The following is a 17144-nucleotide window of genomic DNA, read 5'->3' on the forward strand; positions in this document are numbered from 1 at the left end:
GCCCAGAAGTTTTGATCCAGCCTGGACAACAGCAAGGTCCTGTGTTTTCATTTTAAAAACTAAAAACCATGCTGGGTACCGGTGGCTCACACCTATAATCCTAGCTAAGCAGGAGGCTGAGATCTGAGTATTGCAGTCCAAAGCCAGCCCAGGCCAGAAAGTCTATGAGACTTTCATCTCCTGTTAATTACAGAAAAAGCTGGAAGTGAAGCTGTGGCTCAAGTGGTAGAACGTTAGTCTTGAGCAAAAGAGGCTCGGAGTCAGCAACCAGGCTCTGAGTTCAAGCCCTAGGACTGGTACAAAGATAGATAGAGCGAGCCAGGCATTGGTAGCTCACACCTGTAATCCTAGCTACCAGGAAGCTGAGATCTAAGAATGGAGGTTCAAAGACAACCTGGGCAAGGAAATCCATGAGACTCCTATCTCCAATTAATCATCCAAATGGTAGAAGTAGAGCTGTGGCTCAAGTGTAGTGCGCTAGCCTTGAACAAAGGAGCTAAGGCACCACAACCAGGCTGGGAGGCCCAGCCCTGGGACTGGCATTAATTAATTTAAAATGATAGAATGGATATTGAGGCTCATGCCTATAATCTCAGCTACTTGAAAGGTAGAGATCAGAAAGACAGCAGCTTTAGGCCAGCCCATGCAGAAAGTGCACAGGGCCACATCTCAATCACCAAGCCTAGGGTGGTAACCCCAACCTGCTACCCCACTACAGGGCATCTCAGCCAAGGCACAGGCATAAAACCCCACCCAAGAAATAATGATAGCATAAAGTACTAGAGACATGGTGGCTCTAAGAGTGCCTGCCACACAGACAGAGGCCGTGAATTCAAACCTCACACCACCCAAAAAGCCAAACGAAAATGAAAATGGAAAAAACAAAACTAAAACCATAGGCTTCTGATGCCCAGAGGCAGCTCGGTAAATATATATGTGTGTGCGCATACGTATGTACACGTTTCCGATTACTTTGTACCCACAGCGCTGGGTAGCTTGATGTCCCATTCTAAGAAGAAAGCTTAAGAAGAAAGCTTACCTGGGCTGAAACTCAACTGTATTTCTGAGGAGCTTGCCTGTTTTCCTTGTGTCCATTAAACACCCCACGGGGACTAGGCCAGCACTAGGTGGGGAGGTGGTGGGTGGGCGGCGGAGGTGAGCCCACTCGAGCCCCACTCTCCCCACTCCAGGATGCCGCGAAGCCCCTGGAGGTGCTGCTGCTGGAGAAGAGCCGCGCCCTGCAGTCAGAGAACGCGGCCCTGCGGATCTCCAACAGCGACCTGAGCGGTAGGTAGCTTCCAGGGGTCGAGGAAGCAGAGGGGAGCTCGAGGCCAGCACGGGCCTGGTAGGCGCGCCGCCCGGTGGATGACCTTGAGTGTTGGGCGGGGCCGATCGCAGAGGCCCCCAGGATGTTGGCTTTCGGTCTTTTCCTAGTTGTGCTGCGTGCGGACAGGAGGGGGGGCAGACACATGCGCCATCTCTGTGGGGAGTCTGTCTTCGAGGGGTCGCCGGCACCCCTGGCTCAGGGGCACTTCTCCTTCCTTGGCCAGGTTTTCACTGGGGCCGCGTCCCCCAGTCTTAGCCTTTCTTTGTTGGTGTCACTGATGGCTTCTGGTTTGTCGGCTGGTAAATGCGTCAAGGTGTCTGGTGGTAACGCGTTGTGTGCCGTGCGCGCGCGCCTTGGATCGAGCGGATTCGGTGCAGTTGCGATCGCCTCCCCGCGCGTGGTGAGAGCCACCCGTGGCTCCTCCAAATACCTGCGCGTGCTGCGTGCTGCGTGCTGCGTGCTGCGTGCTGCGTGGCTCCTCGGGCAGGGCCGGACCTGCCGCCCCTCTCCTGTGTGTGTCACCGGCTCCTGTCACTCTAGCAGTGTTGCCCTTGGGTGAGGGCAGTCTCCAGGCTGCAACGTACAAGAAAGGTGCAAACATGAATGCATGTGGCTTGTTTTGGGGGGCCTTGTTTGGCTGACTTAACAAATTCAATTGGAAAAAAAAAAACCAACACACCTCATTGGCCCTTGTCAAATCTGCACTTTTTTGGTGTTTTTCCCTTTTGTGGGGCAAATTTGCATTCTGGTCTTGGTTTTTTATCCCCCCCCTTTTGAAATCCCCCCATAATGCATTCTGTTTGCCCTTCCTTGTAGGGTCAGCCAGGAGAAAAGGGAAAGACCAGCCTGAGAGTCGGCGCCCGGGACCCATGCCGGCCTCCCCTCCTCCCCAGGTGCCCCGCGGCCCGGGGGACCAGGCTTCCAATACTAATGGTACACACCAGTTCTCACCAGCGGGGTTAAATCAAGACTTTTTCAACTCATCCCTGGCCAGCCCCAGCCTACCCCTGGCTCCTACGGGAAAATATGCACTAAACTCTCTTCTCCAACGGCAGCTCATGCAGACCTTCTACTCCAAGGCCGTACAGGAAGCAGGAAGCACAAGCATAATTTTTTCAACAGGTCCATACAGCACAAACTCCATCTCTTCCCCAAGTTCATTACAACAGAGCCCCGATGTCAATGGCCTGGCGCCGTCGCCCAGCCAATCCGAAAGCGCCGGGAGCGCCTCGGAGGGCGAGGAGATAGACACGGCAGAAATCGCCCGGCAGGTCAAAGACCAGCTCATCAAGCACAACATTGGACAGCGAATCTTTGGACATTACGTCCTGGGACTGTCGCAGGGGTCTGTGAGCGAGATTCTGGCCCGGCCCAAGCCGTGGAATAAGCTGACGGTCCGTGGCAAGGAGCCATTCCACAAGATGAAGCAGTTCCTGTCGGACGAGCAGAACATCCTGGCCCTTCGCAGCATCCAAGGCAGACAGAGAGGTGAGAGACGCCCTCGGGCTGGCGCCAGCCTACAAGCTCATCACGAGCTGTGTGTGGGTGTGTGAGTGTGCACGCTTGCGTGTGTACGATCGAGTGGCCGGCATTCCTGCATTACATCAGAGCCGTCCAGGTGTTCCATGTCCAGGGCTCAGTCAGCCAGCACAGGCCGAGAAACGGTCAGGTGTGTGAGAGCAGCCCCTCTGCTCAGCAGACTCAGTGTCGCCACCTGTGTTGAGTTGCAGGGAATGACAGTCCTGCACATGGCGGCCAGGGGGGCCCAGAGGCCTCATGTAGGGAGCCGCCCCAGGGTGTCAGCTCTGAGCCCTGGCTTCTCTCCTCTTCCTCCTTCCCCAGAACACATGACCCACGGCCACCAGGCGTCATCTATGTCCAGTAGTGATCTTTTTTCTTTTTAAGCAGTATGAGCAATACTTGTCTTCCTCGACACAGAAAGTTATATTCAGACTGATTCCTACCCCTACCCGCCAGAAAAAGCTACAGAGTCAGGGCACCCTTCCCTCCCATAGCACAGAGGCTGAGGCCACAGCCACTCCTGGGCAGGAACTTCCGGCAGCCACATTTGCAGCCCCCTGAAATTTAGGCTCAGATAGAGGGAGAAGGGAAGATTGGCGCAGAGCACACAGAGCAATTCCTGGCCATGTTGACTAAATTGAATGTCTCTGGATGATTACTGTAAGCTCCGTGCTTGGCTGGCCATGATGGCTTGGGGCAGCTGTCCCAGCTCTGCCCTCGTGGCATCTCCTACAGGAGGTTGGCCAGGGAAGGGCCTCTCAGAACTCTCTGGTAGCTCCGAGTTGCGCAGGAAGCCCTCAGCCCTTTCTTTAGCGAAGTCACGCCCCCTCCCCTGATTGTTTTGTTCTTACCACACTTGTTTTTCAACAGAGAATCCAGGCCAGAGCCTGAACAGACTATTTCAGGAAGTACCGAAACGAAGAAATGGGTCTGAAGGTATGTCTCAGGCAGGTGTTTTCCTTTGCAGTCAGTCAGCTAGGGAAGAGAAGCATGTCCTTAGCCAGGCATTTGGGTTAAAATGTGCAGTATGGTTCTGGCCTGGAACCTGATGGAAAAACAGAGCTAGTAAGTATAAAACAAAGTAGGGGGTCCCGGGTGCCCAGCCCCTTCCTCCTGAGCTGCCTGTGCTCTCCCGAGCCCAGGCCGAGCCTGGAGAGGCAGCCGGCCCCACACCCAGCCCCATGCCCTGCCCCTCCGCCCCTCCTCCTCAGGAGCAAGCCACCACCTCACAGTTGTGCTCTGAGAAAAGTCAGGTGACAGCATCAAAGCAGATCCTGCTGCTTCCTCCAACTTTTAACCCTGAAATCTGTCGAGAGGCCCACGGAGGGGCCGGATTCCAGACAGAACCGGTTCTCCATGGGACTTGGCAAGCCAGCCCCCACCATGCCCCTCAGAAGGCGTCTTTAATGGGGCCTCGTCCCTGTGGTATCCTTGTTTTTAAATGGTTTCATGTGGCGCTTCCTATTGAGTAAGGTAGTGAACGATTAAGAGATCTGGCCAGCTTCCAGAAAGATCCGGGCCCGAGTAGCTTCAGGCGGCTGCACGTGAGGCCGCTCTGCAGAGCGCCAACCCTGTGACCGGAAGAATGGATTCACTTCCTTGAGGGTTCTGCGGGCTTCCTCTCCTCCAACATGAAATTCCCAGCTAGGCCCACAAGGGTGGAAGTTCACCTGCCGCTCCAAACCACTGATCCGTGATCAGCCTCAGCCCTTTAGCCTCCTTCTTCCCAGGTGTCCTGAGCCAGAGCAGTTGCAGGCAAGGCTTTTAAATGGCCTGAGGCACAGCGCCTTTGGGTCCCCACCCAGGGGCCACAGAGCGAATGTGAGAGCCGGGGTCCCTCCGGCTGTGAGGCGGGCCCGGCAGGGCACCTCCACCCGGGGCCCTGGGTCAGAATGCTGTGTCGATGCGGTGTGAGTGGTGGCGCCAGGCGTGGGTCTGATGGCTCGGCCATGTCTTCTCCCCACAGGAAACATCACTACCCGGATCCGAGCCTCCGACACTGGCTCCGACGACGCCATCAAATCTATCCTGGAACAGGCCAAGCGGGAGCTGCAAGTGCAGAAAACCGGTACGGCTTCCACCGCAGCCACTGGCCCTAACGTCATTAAGACAATTGTCAGGAGTGTTCTGGTCAGCGGTAATTACATTTTTTTTAAATGGTAGTGAGCCGAGAGGAGCGGCTTTGTGACGTGCATGGCTGACAGTACCGTTCCCTAGCCTCAGCTCAAGGACCCTCCTACTCCCCCACCTAGAACCTTCCTAATCTACGTTAGCAGGTAGTTTGGCTTTTGTTATTTGGTTATTAGTGATTCCTGACCAAATGCAACTGGAAAAAAAAGAAAAACAATGAGCAGAAAATGAACCTGTAAACTGGGTGTGGTAGCACATGCCTTATAATCCTTGTTTCAGCAAGAGGCTTGTGAGTTCCAGGCCAGCTTGGGGTCCACGGTGAGACTGTCCCAAAGACCAAAAAGAAGAAAGCTTTCACTGTGTGACAGAGTTGCTGGTCCAAGCACAGATCAGCAGATTTGATGGGGAGATGTCCACTTTCTGGGTGGACGGTAGGCCCATCTGAATTCTTCCTCATGGAAGGACCCTCCATTCCCACTTCTTAGATAAGACTGAGAAGCCCCTTAGGATGCAATGCAGGGAACCCTGCCTGCTCTCCAGCCAGGAAGCCCTGATCCCCACAGCATCCCCACCCCCTCCTGCTGGGTCGGACCCCCGCAGCCATCGCTGCTCAGCTGGGGCCGCTGCTGGCAATGGATCCATCTGTCTTCACACCACTTGTCCCAGGGTGAGTTCCGTGTTCCCTTCCGGGCCGGAACGGGGCCAGGCACTGTCCTGTCTTCCTGCTCGGTGGCCAGAGGACAGATGTCAGCGTCTGGCTCTTCCTGACAGCATCAGCATCAAAGCCATCCACCAATCTCTCAAGTCCAGTGCCCTCCCCTCTAGACAGCCACTGCCATCTTGAGCAGGAGTGACCAGTGCCTGCACGGGCCGTGGGAGTGGGGTGGTGTTTGGCAGCCTAGGGAGGCAAAGCTGGGCTCGGCAGTCCCCCCACAGTCTCACCCTGTGTTTGTTCCACACAGCCGAGCCAGTCCAACCGTCTTCCGCATCTAGCAGTGGGAACTCTGACGACGCCATCCGCTCCATCCTGCAACAGGCCCGCCGGGAAATGGAGGCCCAGCAGGCCGCTCTGGACCCTGCCTTAAAGCCAGCACCACTGCCCCAGCCCGACCTCGCCCTCCTCACCCCCAAGCTCCTGTCCACCTCACCTATGTCCTCTGTGTCCAGTTACTCGCCTCTCGCCATCTCCCTGAAGAAAACCGCCACGGCCCCCGAGGCCAGCACCTCTGCACTGCCCAGCACTCCCGCCCTCAAGAAGGAGGCCCCCGACGTGCCGGGCCTGGACCCCCAGGGCACAGCTGACGCCACACAGGGGGTCCTGAGGCAGGTGAAGAACGAGCTGGGCCGCAGCGGGGCCTGGAAGGACCCTTGGTGGAGCCCCATGCAGTCTGAGCGGAGGAACCCCACCTCTGCCGAAGACGCCAAGGCCGAGGAGCCAGCAGGCGGGAAGGACAAAGCTGGTGGCGGACAGCTGAGGGCCGAGCGTGGGCAGCTCCAGGGCCCCGTGGCTGCCGAGTACTGGAAGGAGTGGCCCAGTGCTGAGTCCCCGTACTCACAGAGCTCGGAACTGAGCCTCACCGGAGCAAGCCGCAGCGAGACGCCCCAGAACAGCCCTCTGCCTTCCTCCCCGATTGTGCCCCTGGCTAAGCCTGCCAAACCTTCAGTGCCCCCACTGACGCCCGAGCAGTACGAGGTGTACATGTACCAGGAGGTGGACACCATCGAGCTTACCCGGCAGGTGAAGGAGAAGCTGGCCAAGAACGGCATCTGCCAGAGGATCTTTGGGGAGAAGGTAAGGGGCTCCCCTCTCTCATGGAATCTACCCTTACCATATTGCCGGGGCTGCCCCAGACATTCTTGCACATCATGGCAAGACCCTCACTTACTGTGCATCGAGGCCCCCTTGGTCAAGAAGGCAGGGGAAGGTGGGGTGGGGGCAGTCTACAGAGCTCAGGAGGCAGAGGTACGAGGATGGAGATTCAAGGCCAGCCTAGGCAAAAGGATGACCCCTCCCTAAAAAATAAAGCAAGAAGGGATGGTTGAACTGGTAGAATGTTTTCTTAGCACAAGGCCCTGAGATCAAATCCCACTAATACCAAATTTTTAAAATGCTGGGCACCAGTCATCCTAGCTACTCTAGAAGCTGAGATCTGAACATTTCAGTTCAAGGCCAGCCTGGGCAGGCCTGTGAGACTCATCTCCAATGAAGCACCAAAATGCCAAACTTGGAGCTGTGGCTCAAGTAGTGGAGCCACCAGCCTTGAGCAAACTAATGATCAGGGATTGGTTGGGAATGTGACTCAGTGGTAGAATGCTTGCCTAGCATGCATGAAGCCCTGGGTTCGATTTCTCAGCACCACATAAACAGAAAGAGCCAGAAGTGGTGCTGTGGCTTAAGTAATAGAGTACTAGACTTGAGCGCAGAGAGGTTCAGGGATGGTGCCCAGGCCCTGAGATCAAGCCCCAGGACAGGCGACAGACATTGGGGGGGGGGGGGGAGGGGATAACTACAAAAAGCACATTTGTTCTTTTCTCATCCAAGTTAGTGGGCAAAGCACCATGCTGGGAACACCTACTGCCTCGGCCCCTGGGAGCATGCTCAAGTCCGCCCTATTTCCCTGTCCCCTTCTGGCTCAGGAAAGTGTAATACTTCATGCATGAGCTTCCAGACCTTTCTGTTCTTGGCACTCCCTTGGTGACAGATTCTGGATAATAGGATTTACAGGGCCTGTGAAGCCTAAAATAAACATAACGGCCTGATATCATTCTAGACAAAGGAGTGGCCTGCTGAAAAAAGCCTCCCGCCTTGGCCTGCCCCTTGCCCAGCCCCACCTGCAGCCCCAGGTCCCACCCTACGGGTGCTGTGCCTGTGAGATCTTTGTCCTGATTTTGCAGAAGGTGATAAGGGTGCATAGAAATGAGGATGAGAACTTTAAGTCCCTTGAGATTTCTAGCAGTGTTGTAAAAATATCATTTGAGAACATTTAAATAGACATTTGTACCCAGGCCTTAAATTTAGCAGACTTAATAACATTGAACTTGTTTGGCCCTGAGTACAGTTTATTCTGGAACTTGAGAACTTTTCTGGGTGATGGGATGCAGCCCCTAAATATCTCTGGGCTGCATGTGTGTCCAGGGTGGGGTGTTGGCGCCCATACATATGGATGGCCATATGGAAGACCTGCCGAGGACGTAAGGCCTGTCAATCATCTGCAGTGAAGCCCCACCTACCCAGGCACTGCCCCTCCCCTCATTCTGGGTCCCTTCCCCCCCCCCCATGAGTGGCCATGATCATAGAGTGCCCATGGCTCAGCATCATTAGAGGAGGCCACATCCTGCCTGCATCCCCCTCCTGCTTCTTGAGGGGTTCTGCAACTAGCACCCCATCCTCTTACCTCACCACCCAAGCACAAGATGTTTTCCCTGCTGTTTGGTAGGCATCTGAGTGAGCACCATTCCTCCCTGGATGAGACCCCTGCCCTTCCTTTCTTTCCCTTGAACTGGGCCTCTGAGATAGCTGGATCCCATGCTGGGTTGTCGGGCCCCCCCAGGGTAGAGCTGGTTTTCTGCCCAGGGCCATTTGGATCCTCATAACATCCTGGGCCTACAGATAGACAGGCTTGAGAGCAGAGCAGCCAGTGAGAGGAAGATGTGTCTGTCCGGTCGTGTACGGAATGATCCAGAGGGCTTTGTGGTTCCCACCACCAAGGCTGACCCCCGAAAGCGGCTCTGCCCATCAGGCTGAGCTGTGATCTCACATGTGTTCTCCCCCGCCTCCCCCCACCCCCCCTCGGCCTCATGTCCCTGTGTGGCACTGACAGCCTCGTGTCTCTACTCACCACTCCAGGTGCTTGGCCTGTCCCAGGGCAGTGTCAGTGACATGCTGTCTCGCCCAAAGCCGTGGAGTAAGCTGACCCAGAAAGGCCGAGAGCCCTTCATCCGGATGCAGCTGTGGCTGAACGGCGAGCTGGGCCAGGGAGTGCTGCCCGTGCAGGGCCAGCAGCAAGGACCAGGTGAGGGCAAGGGCCGTCACCATCCTAGCCAGGAATTGAGGAGGGCGTCCCCAGCCATGGGGGGTGGGGGGGCAAGAACAGGGAGGGATCCCCTGCCCCCCAGCAGTCAGCTGTTCTGGAGTATAAGAACTTCTCCCTTCAAACCTGTGGCCAAAGCACTGACTTGAGATTTTAAAACTGAGAAGACTGTGCCTGGCTAATTTTATAAGCAGCAGAAAATGAGTTACCAATTAAGAAAATGCTGTTTGTACATAAATATAAGTAAAAGTCAAGTAGCTAAATCAGGAAGTCAGGAAGGAAGCCAGCCACAGGCACAGAGTGAATGTCACAGGCAGTGGCTCCTGGCGGCTCCCAGCCCCTGGCCCAGGGCCCCCATCCTGAGGTCCCCACCCTTCCTGTGTGCAGATGACTGCTCTGTGCCTGTCACCCCATAACTCTGCCTTCCTCTTCCCCAGCCCTCCACTCCGTGACGTCACTGCAGGACCCCCTTCAGCCAGGCTGCGTGAGCTCAGGTGAGCTTCTGTGAAATGCCTTGCTGTCTTGTGCAGCCTCTTCCCTCAGGTCAGGACTGGGGACTTGAAGGTCCAGACTCAGGTCTGGATTTGAGGAACTGGGAGATACTCCCATCTCTGTCATTTGGAGAGTGCCAAGTCATCAATGCAGTCATGTGAGAAATGACCTTCAGGGATTCGCTTTCTCCACTACAGAATGACCTTGAGATCTGTTCAACTTGTGTGGAATAGTTGGTTTCTTTTAACTACTGCATAATGTTCCACAGTATGGGTGCAGGACAGTTTGTGTTACTGCTCACTTAAGAGTAAAAAGAAATGCCAGACCTGGTGGTACATGCCTGTAATCCCAACTTCTTGGGTGACAGAGTTAGGAGGATTGCCATTCAAGCCCAGAGAAAAAAGCTAGCAAGGCTCTATCATCTCTAAGACAAGAAAAGCCATGGAGGTATATACATACCTGTAATCTTGGTTCAAGGCTGACCCGGGCAAAGATCACAAGACCCTGGCTCAAAAATAACTAAAGCAGGGGCTGGGAAGGTGGCTCAGTGGTAGAGCGCTTGCCTTGCATGCATGAGGCTCTGGGTTCGATTCCTCAGCACCACATAAGCAAAAAAGAAAAAAGTCAGAAGTGGCGCTGTGGCTCAAGTGGTAGAGCGCTAACCTTGAGCTGAAGAGCTGAGGGACAGCGCCCAGGCCCAGAGTTCAGGCCCCACAACCAGACCAAAAAAAAAAAAAATAACTAAAGCACAGAACAGCTGATGGTGTGGCTCATGAGGTAGAGTGCACAACCCAGTACCATCAAAAACAAAGAAAAGCAAGAAGAAAGAAGTGTGTCTGCCACACAAAACTGGGTCCCTCACGGGGCTAGCCAGAGCCGGTCCCCAAGGGGAGGCCCCACTACTCACTGGACCCCTCATCCTGTGCTGCTTTGTAGATGTGGGCCCTGCAGAGCAGGCACCCTTGGAGCGAGAGAGCAGGTGGTGTGGAGTATGAGGAGAGGGGAGGGACTGAGCAGGTGGGGAGGAGCCACCTGCCATTGGCCTCAGAAAGCAACGGGTCTCTGGCCATTGGCCTCGGGGAGCCGGGGAGCCGGCAGGTCTCTGGCAGAGCCTGAAGCCCAGGTGCTGGGGCACCATGTGCTCTGCGGCCCACAGCCACTGCTCCCAGCCCCTCCCGCCTCTCCCCACTTCTCACGCTGAGCCCACAGATGGAGGCAGCTTTTCTCTCCTAGCTTCAGGAACAGCCAGCATGGTGAACGCTCTTTTTTTTTTCCTTTCTCTATTTTTCTAAACATGTTGATTAATCTCCCTATCCCACTGATTCATTGAAAACACAAACAAAGCTAAGTGAGGAGCCCGAAGCCCGCCAGCTTGCGGGAAGGTTTGTTAACGAGGGGCCACATGTGCGGGGAGGGGAACAGCTGGGCAGCCTCAGCGGCTGCAACAGCAGCGGCTGCTACCGGAGCCCAAACGCATACAGACACAGCCAGAGCACAGCAGCGCCATCACCGCCTGGGATTCTAGTAGGTCCTAGGTGTTCTTGTTTGGGTTTACCCAAAATGGGGGACTGAAGGCCATAGCCACTCTCCAGCAGGGGGAGCCACAGGCAGCTCACATTCAGGACATGGAGGGTGAGGAGCAGGTGGAACCCTAAGTGGGGATCCGAGGAAGGGTCAGCCTGGCTTCTCACTCTCATGGGAAAGTGGGGCCCTGGGACTCCTGCTAGCATCTGCTGCCCATCAGAGGCTGAACCAGCCTGGTGGGACGAGGCTGGCACTTGTGAATCAACACAATACCTCTGTCCTTGGGAAGGTGTGGTCTTCCTGGAGAAGTGGTGATACAGTAACAGAGAGCCCAGGCCAGGCAAAAGCACAAGACTCCAGCTGAAAAGCAAACTAAGAGCAAGAGGACTGAGGCATGGTAACATGGTCCAGGGCCTGCCTAGCAAGCATAAGTCCCTGGGTTCAATCCCCAGAACTCACCAGACGGCTTATGCAGAGGTGACAAACAATCTCTCCCTATGTCACCCCAGCAAAAAGCCCCAGGTGTCAGTGCTCATGCCTGTCACCCCAGCTACTTGGGAGGATCTGAGGATTGCAGTACAAAGCCAGCCCATGCAGGACAGTTCTTGAGACTCTTTTCTCCAGTTAACCAGCAAAAAGCCAGAAGAATAACTGTGGCTCAAGTGGTAGAATACTAACCTTGAGCAAAAAAAGCTCAGGAACAGCACCCAGGCCCTAAGTTCAAGCCATAGGATTGGCACAGATAAAAAGTTGGAAGTGGAATTGTAGTTCAAGCAGTAAAACACCAGCCTTGAGCAAGAAAGCCAAGCAAGAGCAAGAGGCCCTGTGTTCAAGCCCCAGTACCACCCAACCTCCTGCTGTCAGTGAGCAATAGGAGAATCAATAACAATGAATATGAAGAGAGATGAAACAGTATTTCTTGTATAGGAACAAATAAAGGGTTTTATATCATATGGAGGTAAAGCTGTGTTTCTGGACCAGGAAGGACAGACAGTCCAGGCTCCTCACCAGAGATGGGCCGGGGTGGAGACGGGGGGTGGGGGGTTGACCACCTGAGACCAGAGTGGGGGAGTCCTCTTGTGACATTCCTTTATCAGGTATTGTTTCCAGAGAGTTCCTGAAAGTTAAGCTAAGCTAGCAGTGCATAAATTTAAGATTTAGAAGTAAAGTTGTTTCATAATGTATTTAGAGGTTTTGAATGTGTTTCATAAATCTTTGGGACAAATGACTAGGGGATATTTCTAGAATCTTCCTTGACAGCTTTTTAAAAAGAAAAAGGAGCTTTCATCATTGCTCCCCTAAAGGCAGAGAAAGAAGCCTTGGGTCCTGAGACTCCAGTGATTCTGAGCTCCTCCTGTGGCAGCCACCACAGCACCCAACCCTGGGGCCCAGGGCAGGACTGGGGTGGGGGGACCCGTCCCCTCAGTGTGCCTGAAGCCACCAGGTGGGTGAGGGAGGTGATCTCAGCCCTGACCAGGTTGGCTCCCCAACCGTGGTGAGACAGCTCAGAGCCTGAATCCAGACCTCTCCGTGGGGCACACCATCTTTGGGGGACCTGCCTTCAGGGACAGGCTGTGGGGGCTCTGGGCCTTGTTGCTATGGTGACATGTTGGGAGCCTAAGGGCCCCTCCCGTCTTTCTGCCCAGCTCCCGGCCCCCGAGCATCTCTGGCCTCGCCAGGGAGGGAAGGCAGGCAAGGCTGGCACATGGAGTGAGGCAGGGCCCAGGTATAAAGGGCGGATACTCAAGGCTGGGTGGTCCCCGGCCCACCTGGCGGCTGTGCGTGGAGACACGGTTTCAGATGGCCTCGGGCTCCGCTGCCTCAACCTACCCAACAGTGGCAGTATCTGAGGGTGAAGGGCTGACAAAAGCCAGTTTTGTGTTTGGTTCTGCTTTTTTTTTTTTTTTTTTTTTGGAAGTAGAGAATAAACCTACAGCCTTGTACCCGAGGGGCTGGTGCTCTTATGAACCGTACCCCCAGCCCTTTTCTTCCCTTTAGTTATTTCTCAGGTAGGGTCTCATGCTTTTTCCTGGGCTGGCCTTGGGCCACGCATCATCCTGCCCCTGAGATTACAGCTTAGCCTGCATGCTTGTTCGTTGAGATGAGGTCTGAAAAACTTTTGGCCTGGCCTGGCCTGGCTCCAGACCCAGGCTCCACTGTCTCCATCTGCCAAGTTGCTGGGATTACAGGCATGTGCCACAGCATCCAACCCAGGAATGAGCTCTGGGGGACCTGGGACCCTGTCATCCTTCCCTGTATATCTTTGAGCAGCTCTTTTGTTTTTTGTTCTTTTTCCTTTTCGTATATATTAGTCATACAAAGGGTTTCATTGTGATAGTTCAATAAATTTCTCTGATCCAATTGACCCCTCTATTGCTATCTATGCCCCTCCCTTTTAAGCAGTAGTGAGCAGGTTTCATTAGTCTGTTCCATGCATGGGTGTGAAGTGCTTTGGTGATGCTCCCGCCTCGAGCTGTGTGAAGGCATGCATGTGGGTGAGCTGGCAGCGCACTGGGTAGATAGGATCTACTAAGCATTACATGATCCTTTATTCTTTCTCCTGTTGAAATTCATTTCCCGTGCCTGCTTCCTCGGTGGGATTAATCTTTTGGCCTCTAGAGAAGTGGTGTGGGGGGAGCCTACAGGAGAAGGAGAGGGGCGCAAGAGGCCTTCCCCAATGTTCCCTTGATCACCTACAGCTAGGGCTTGCCTGTGCCCTGACTAGGGGCTGTGATGTGAGAGCACTGGGCCTGGTGCCGGCCCCTTCCCTACTTGGTGGCTATACAAGCGGAAGGGTGGCCAGGCCCCTCCGATTGAAAACAAAACTCACAGCATTTCCACCAAACAGCAGTCACAGCAGCAGCAGCTTCCAAGTTGAAGGCCCCAGGCCCCGGGTCCCTACTTGTCCATCAGCAGGGAGCCGGCAGCCGCCTTGGGGAGAGCACTGTGACAGGCCCTGCTATGGGGGCTCCAAGCTCATCCCTCCTGCCATCCCTGCCAGAGCTTTGGCCAGAGCCACCATCACCAGAGCCATGTGCCTTTGCCTTTTTGCTTTTTTTATGGCAGTACTGGGGCTTGAACTCAGGGCCTGAATGCTGTCCCTTAAGCTTTTCCATTCAAAGACTGGCACTGTACCACTTAAGCCAGTTCTTCTTCCAGCTTTTTTGGTGGTTCATTGGAGATAGAGTCTCAAAGACTTTCCTGCCCAATCCTCAGATCTCAGCCTCCTATGTAGCTGGGATTACAGGCATGAGCCACCAGCTCCCGGCCTATGTATCTTCTTCCATTAGGAACTGGGGTTCTAAATTCAGGTTGCATCTGAATGGGCCGATGTTGGGTTTGTCTTTCACACAAAGGCCAGAACAAGCCTGTCATTTGGGACCTAAATAAAACAGCCAGACTGTCTCTGTAGCAACTTTCCTGTTAGGGAAGACTAGAATTGGGACATTTGATTTGATAAGAAAGTGTGTTGGGTAACTGGGCCGCAGCCTGTAGCCTGGAGGCTGATGGGTGAGGACCATGGGGCCCACGGGAGACGGCTGCTGCCCCACCTGGCGAGAATCCCTCATGCAATCAGAGAGGAACCAGAGCACCCCTGAAATAGCACTAGGGCACACACAGACATAGGCTCTGGGAGTTTTGTAGGAAAAGAAAAATCCACCCTGAGTGCCTGGAGCTGGGTTTGTGGAGGGACTCCCCAGGGGCCGAGGAGAGATGTTATAATCAATTACCACATCATAACACTGATGTGTGATAATTACTGAGTGTTTCTCCTGAGATAGTGCAGCATTTGGCGGTGATGCGGCTCCTTCATGGTCCACTGCCTGATTAATATGCAAATAATAGGCTGATTGCATGATGAATGCCGAGAACGAGTGCGCTGATAACGGGAGCACTGGAGCGGGGAGATGATAAATTACTTTTACTGACTGTCCTGTATTAAGTACCCTTTCTCCACAATTTCACCACAAATTAAGTAAAGCAGTACAGAGAGATTAGGTGGGTATGTAAAATAACGTGCCATGGTAGCTTTCCTAGTTTCCTCACCTATAAGGAAAAGGTAACCTGCTCCCTTGTTAGGGCCAGGGTGGTTCACCCACCTGGGCCATGGCTGCCCTGGACAACCAGAGTGGAGACCCCACTCCCCGAAGCAGGGTTGGCAGGGTGCAGGCTCCTCTGGGTGCCCCCTCCACACACAAATGATGATGCTGCTCCCCGGGTGCCCAGGGACAAGCAGGGCTTCAGAGCAGCAGGCCTAGATAGATAGCTGAGGAAGGAAATAACTCTTAAGACCAATTTGTAAAGGCTAAGCATAGTAGAACATGTCTTTAATCCCATACTGAGAGAGAGAGACTGAAGCAGGTAGGATATTGAGTTGTAGGCCAGTCTGGTTACACATAGTGAGACTCTATTAGGAAGGGAGGGAGGGAGGACAAAGACAACCTTTCTAGCTCCTTGGACTCTCAGGAGTCTGGGAAACCAATTCTGCTGTTACTTGGCAGTGTGTCCTCCTGCCAAGTAGGACTTGGACAGGTTTGTCCCGAGCCAGCAATGAACCCTGGAAAAAGAGGAGACACACATGTTCATGCACATACTCAATGCTCACTCAGTGATTAATCTTTGATTACAGCAATTTAACTGGGGGGGGGGGGGGTCTGGTGATACATAGATGGTTGGTGTAGCATGCATTGGCCCCCAGCACAGGCCACGCAGGTGCAAAGACACTGTGGGGAGCTCTTCTGAACATACTGTTTCTAAAGGAGTACAGAACAGAGGAAAAGCCAGAACAAGGCCAGGCTCAAGCCCCTGCAGCGGGGGACACGGGGACACCTGTCACCCAGTGTCGCTGCCGGACTCTGACTTCCACACTTGAGTCGAAGTCTCAGTAGGGTCTTCACTCTTCCTTAATGGCTTATCAGACAAAGAGAAAATGAGGCCCACAGGAAAGCAGGCTGGTACCCCAAATTCCTCGACGTGGCAAGCTAAGAATTATTCCCTGGCGACTCCCAGAGCACCTCAAGTCAGCCCATAACTCCCAAGACATGGGGCGGGGGGGAGGGAGGAAGAAGAGGGACAGGGAGCTGACTACACAGCAGTCTCAGGTCCCCATCATCCCTTCTCCAGGCTGGAGCACCCCTCTCCTCCCCCACCCAAGTGCAGATGCCCTGTCCTTGCCCCATGGGTTTGTCCTGTGGCGTGCTTCGCAGTGTGGCCCCCACCATGGGCTCCAGCTGGGCACTGGCACAGCTCCATCTCCCCGCACTGCCGCCTGGCGCTCACGAGAGAGCGCCTCAGCTCAGGTTAGATCACACTGCTTTATTAAGTTCTGGGGGTTTATTGTTGTGTTTGGATAGTCCGAAGAGTTCCTTAGGCCAGTTTTGACACATGCATGCACACACACCAGCACCACTGATATACTGAGATCTTAGCAAATCTGTGTGTGTGTGTGTGTGTGTGTGTGTGTGTGTGTGTGTGTGTGTGTGTGTGTGTGTGTGTGTGTGTGTGTGTGTGTGTGTGTGTGTGTGTGTGTGTGTGTGTGTGTGTGTGTGTGTGTGTGTGTGTGTGTGTGTGTGTGTGTGTGTGTAGAAGAGAATATTAATACAAATATTGCTCTTCCATTCCTCCACCCTCACTGGGCCCACCCAAGCTCCCCTACCCGCCCTGGCATTTTTCCCCACCCCTCCAACTCCTTGTGCCTCATACTTGGCAGGTTTGCAGGTGTGGTGCTGGGCACGGCCTGGTGTGGGGCTACTGCTCTTGTGTGGTGGGGCCTTCAGAGGGGAGCAGACTATGGGACCTTGGGAAGTACCCAGTGGCTTCAGACGCAGGGGCCTCTTGGCGGATAGTGAGCAGTTTTGAGCCAGGCACCAGTAGCTCACACCTGTAAACCTACCTGCTCAGGAGGTTGAGAGCTGAGGATCCTAGGTTGAAGCCACCCGAGGCAGGAGATTCCATGAGTTTGTTTGTTTGTTTTTTTTGGCCAGTCCTGGGGCTTGAACTCAGGGCCTGGGCATGGTCCCTGAGCTGCTGTTTTTCTCAAGGTTAGTACTGCGCCACTTGAGGCACAGTACCATTTCTGGCTTTTTCTGTTTATGTGGTGCTGAGGAATCAAACCCAGG

The 17144-nt window shown here is 54.3% G+C and overlaps 1 protein-coding gene across 10 annotated transcripts in view; it reads left to right on the forward strand.

The window, feature by feature from the left end:
* The window catches only part of Cux1 (cut like homeobox 1), a 257137-nt gene that overhangs the window by 198967 nt on the left and 41026 nt on the right, over nt 1-17144 (forward strand). For 4 of the 10 annotated variants that reach the window (XM_070033577.1, XM_070033578.1, XM_070033579.1 and 1 more), the window contains exon 14: nt 1191-1287. In XM_070033577.1, the coding sequence (XP_069889678.1) occupies nt 1191-1287 (97 nt within the window). Of the gene's footprint in view, nt 1-1190; nt 1288-2143; nt 2816-3718; nt 3785-4814; nt 4917-5940; nt 6771-8825; nt 8992-9446; nt 9504-17144 lie in introns of all 10 variants that reach the window. The other 6 variants (XM_070033571.1, XM_070033572.1, XM_070033574.1 and 3 more) reach the window with 4 other exon arrangements.

The sequence above is a fragment of the Dipodomys merriami genome, unplaced genomic scaffold, assembly GCF_024711535.1.
Source record: "Dipodomys merriami isolate MVZ:Mamm:240054 unplaced genomic scaffold, mDipMer1.0.p SCAF_22, whole genome shotgun sequence".
NCBI lineage: Eukaryota > Metazoa > Chordata > Mammalia > Rodentia > Heteromyidae > Dipodomys > Dipodomys merriami.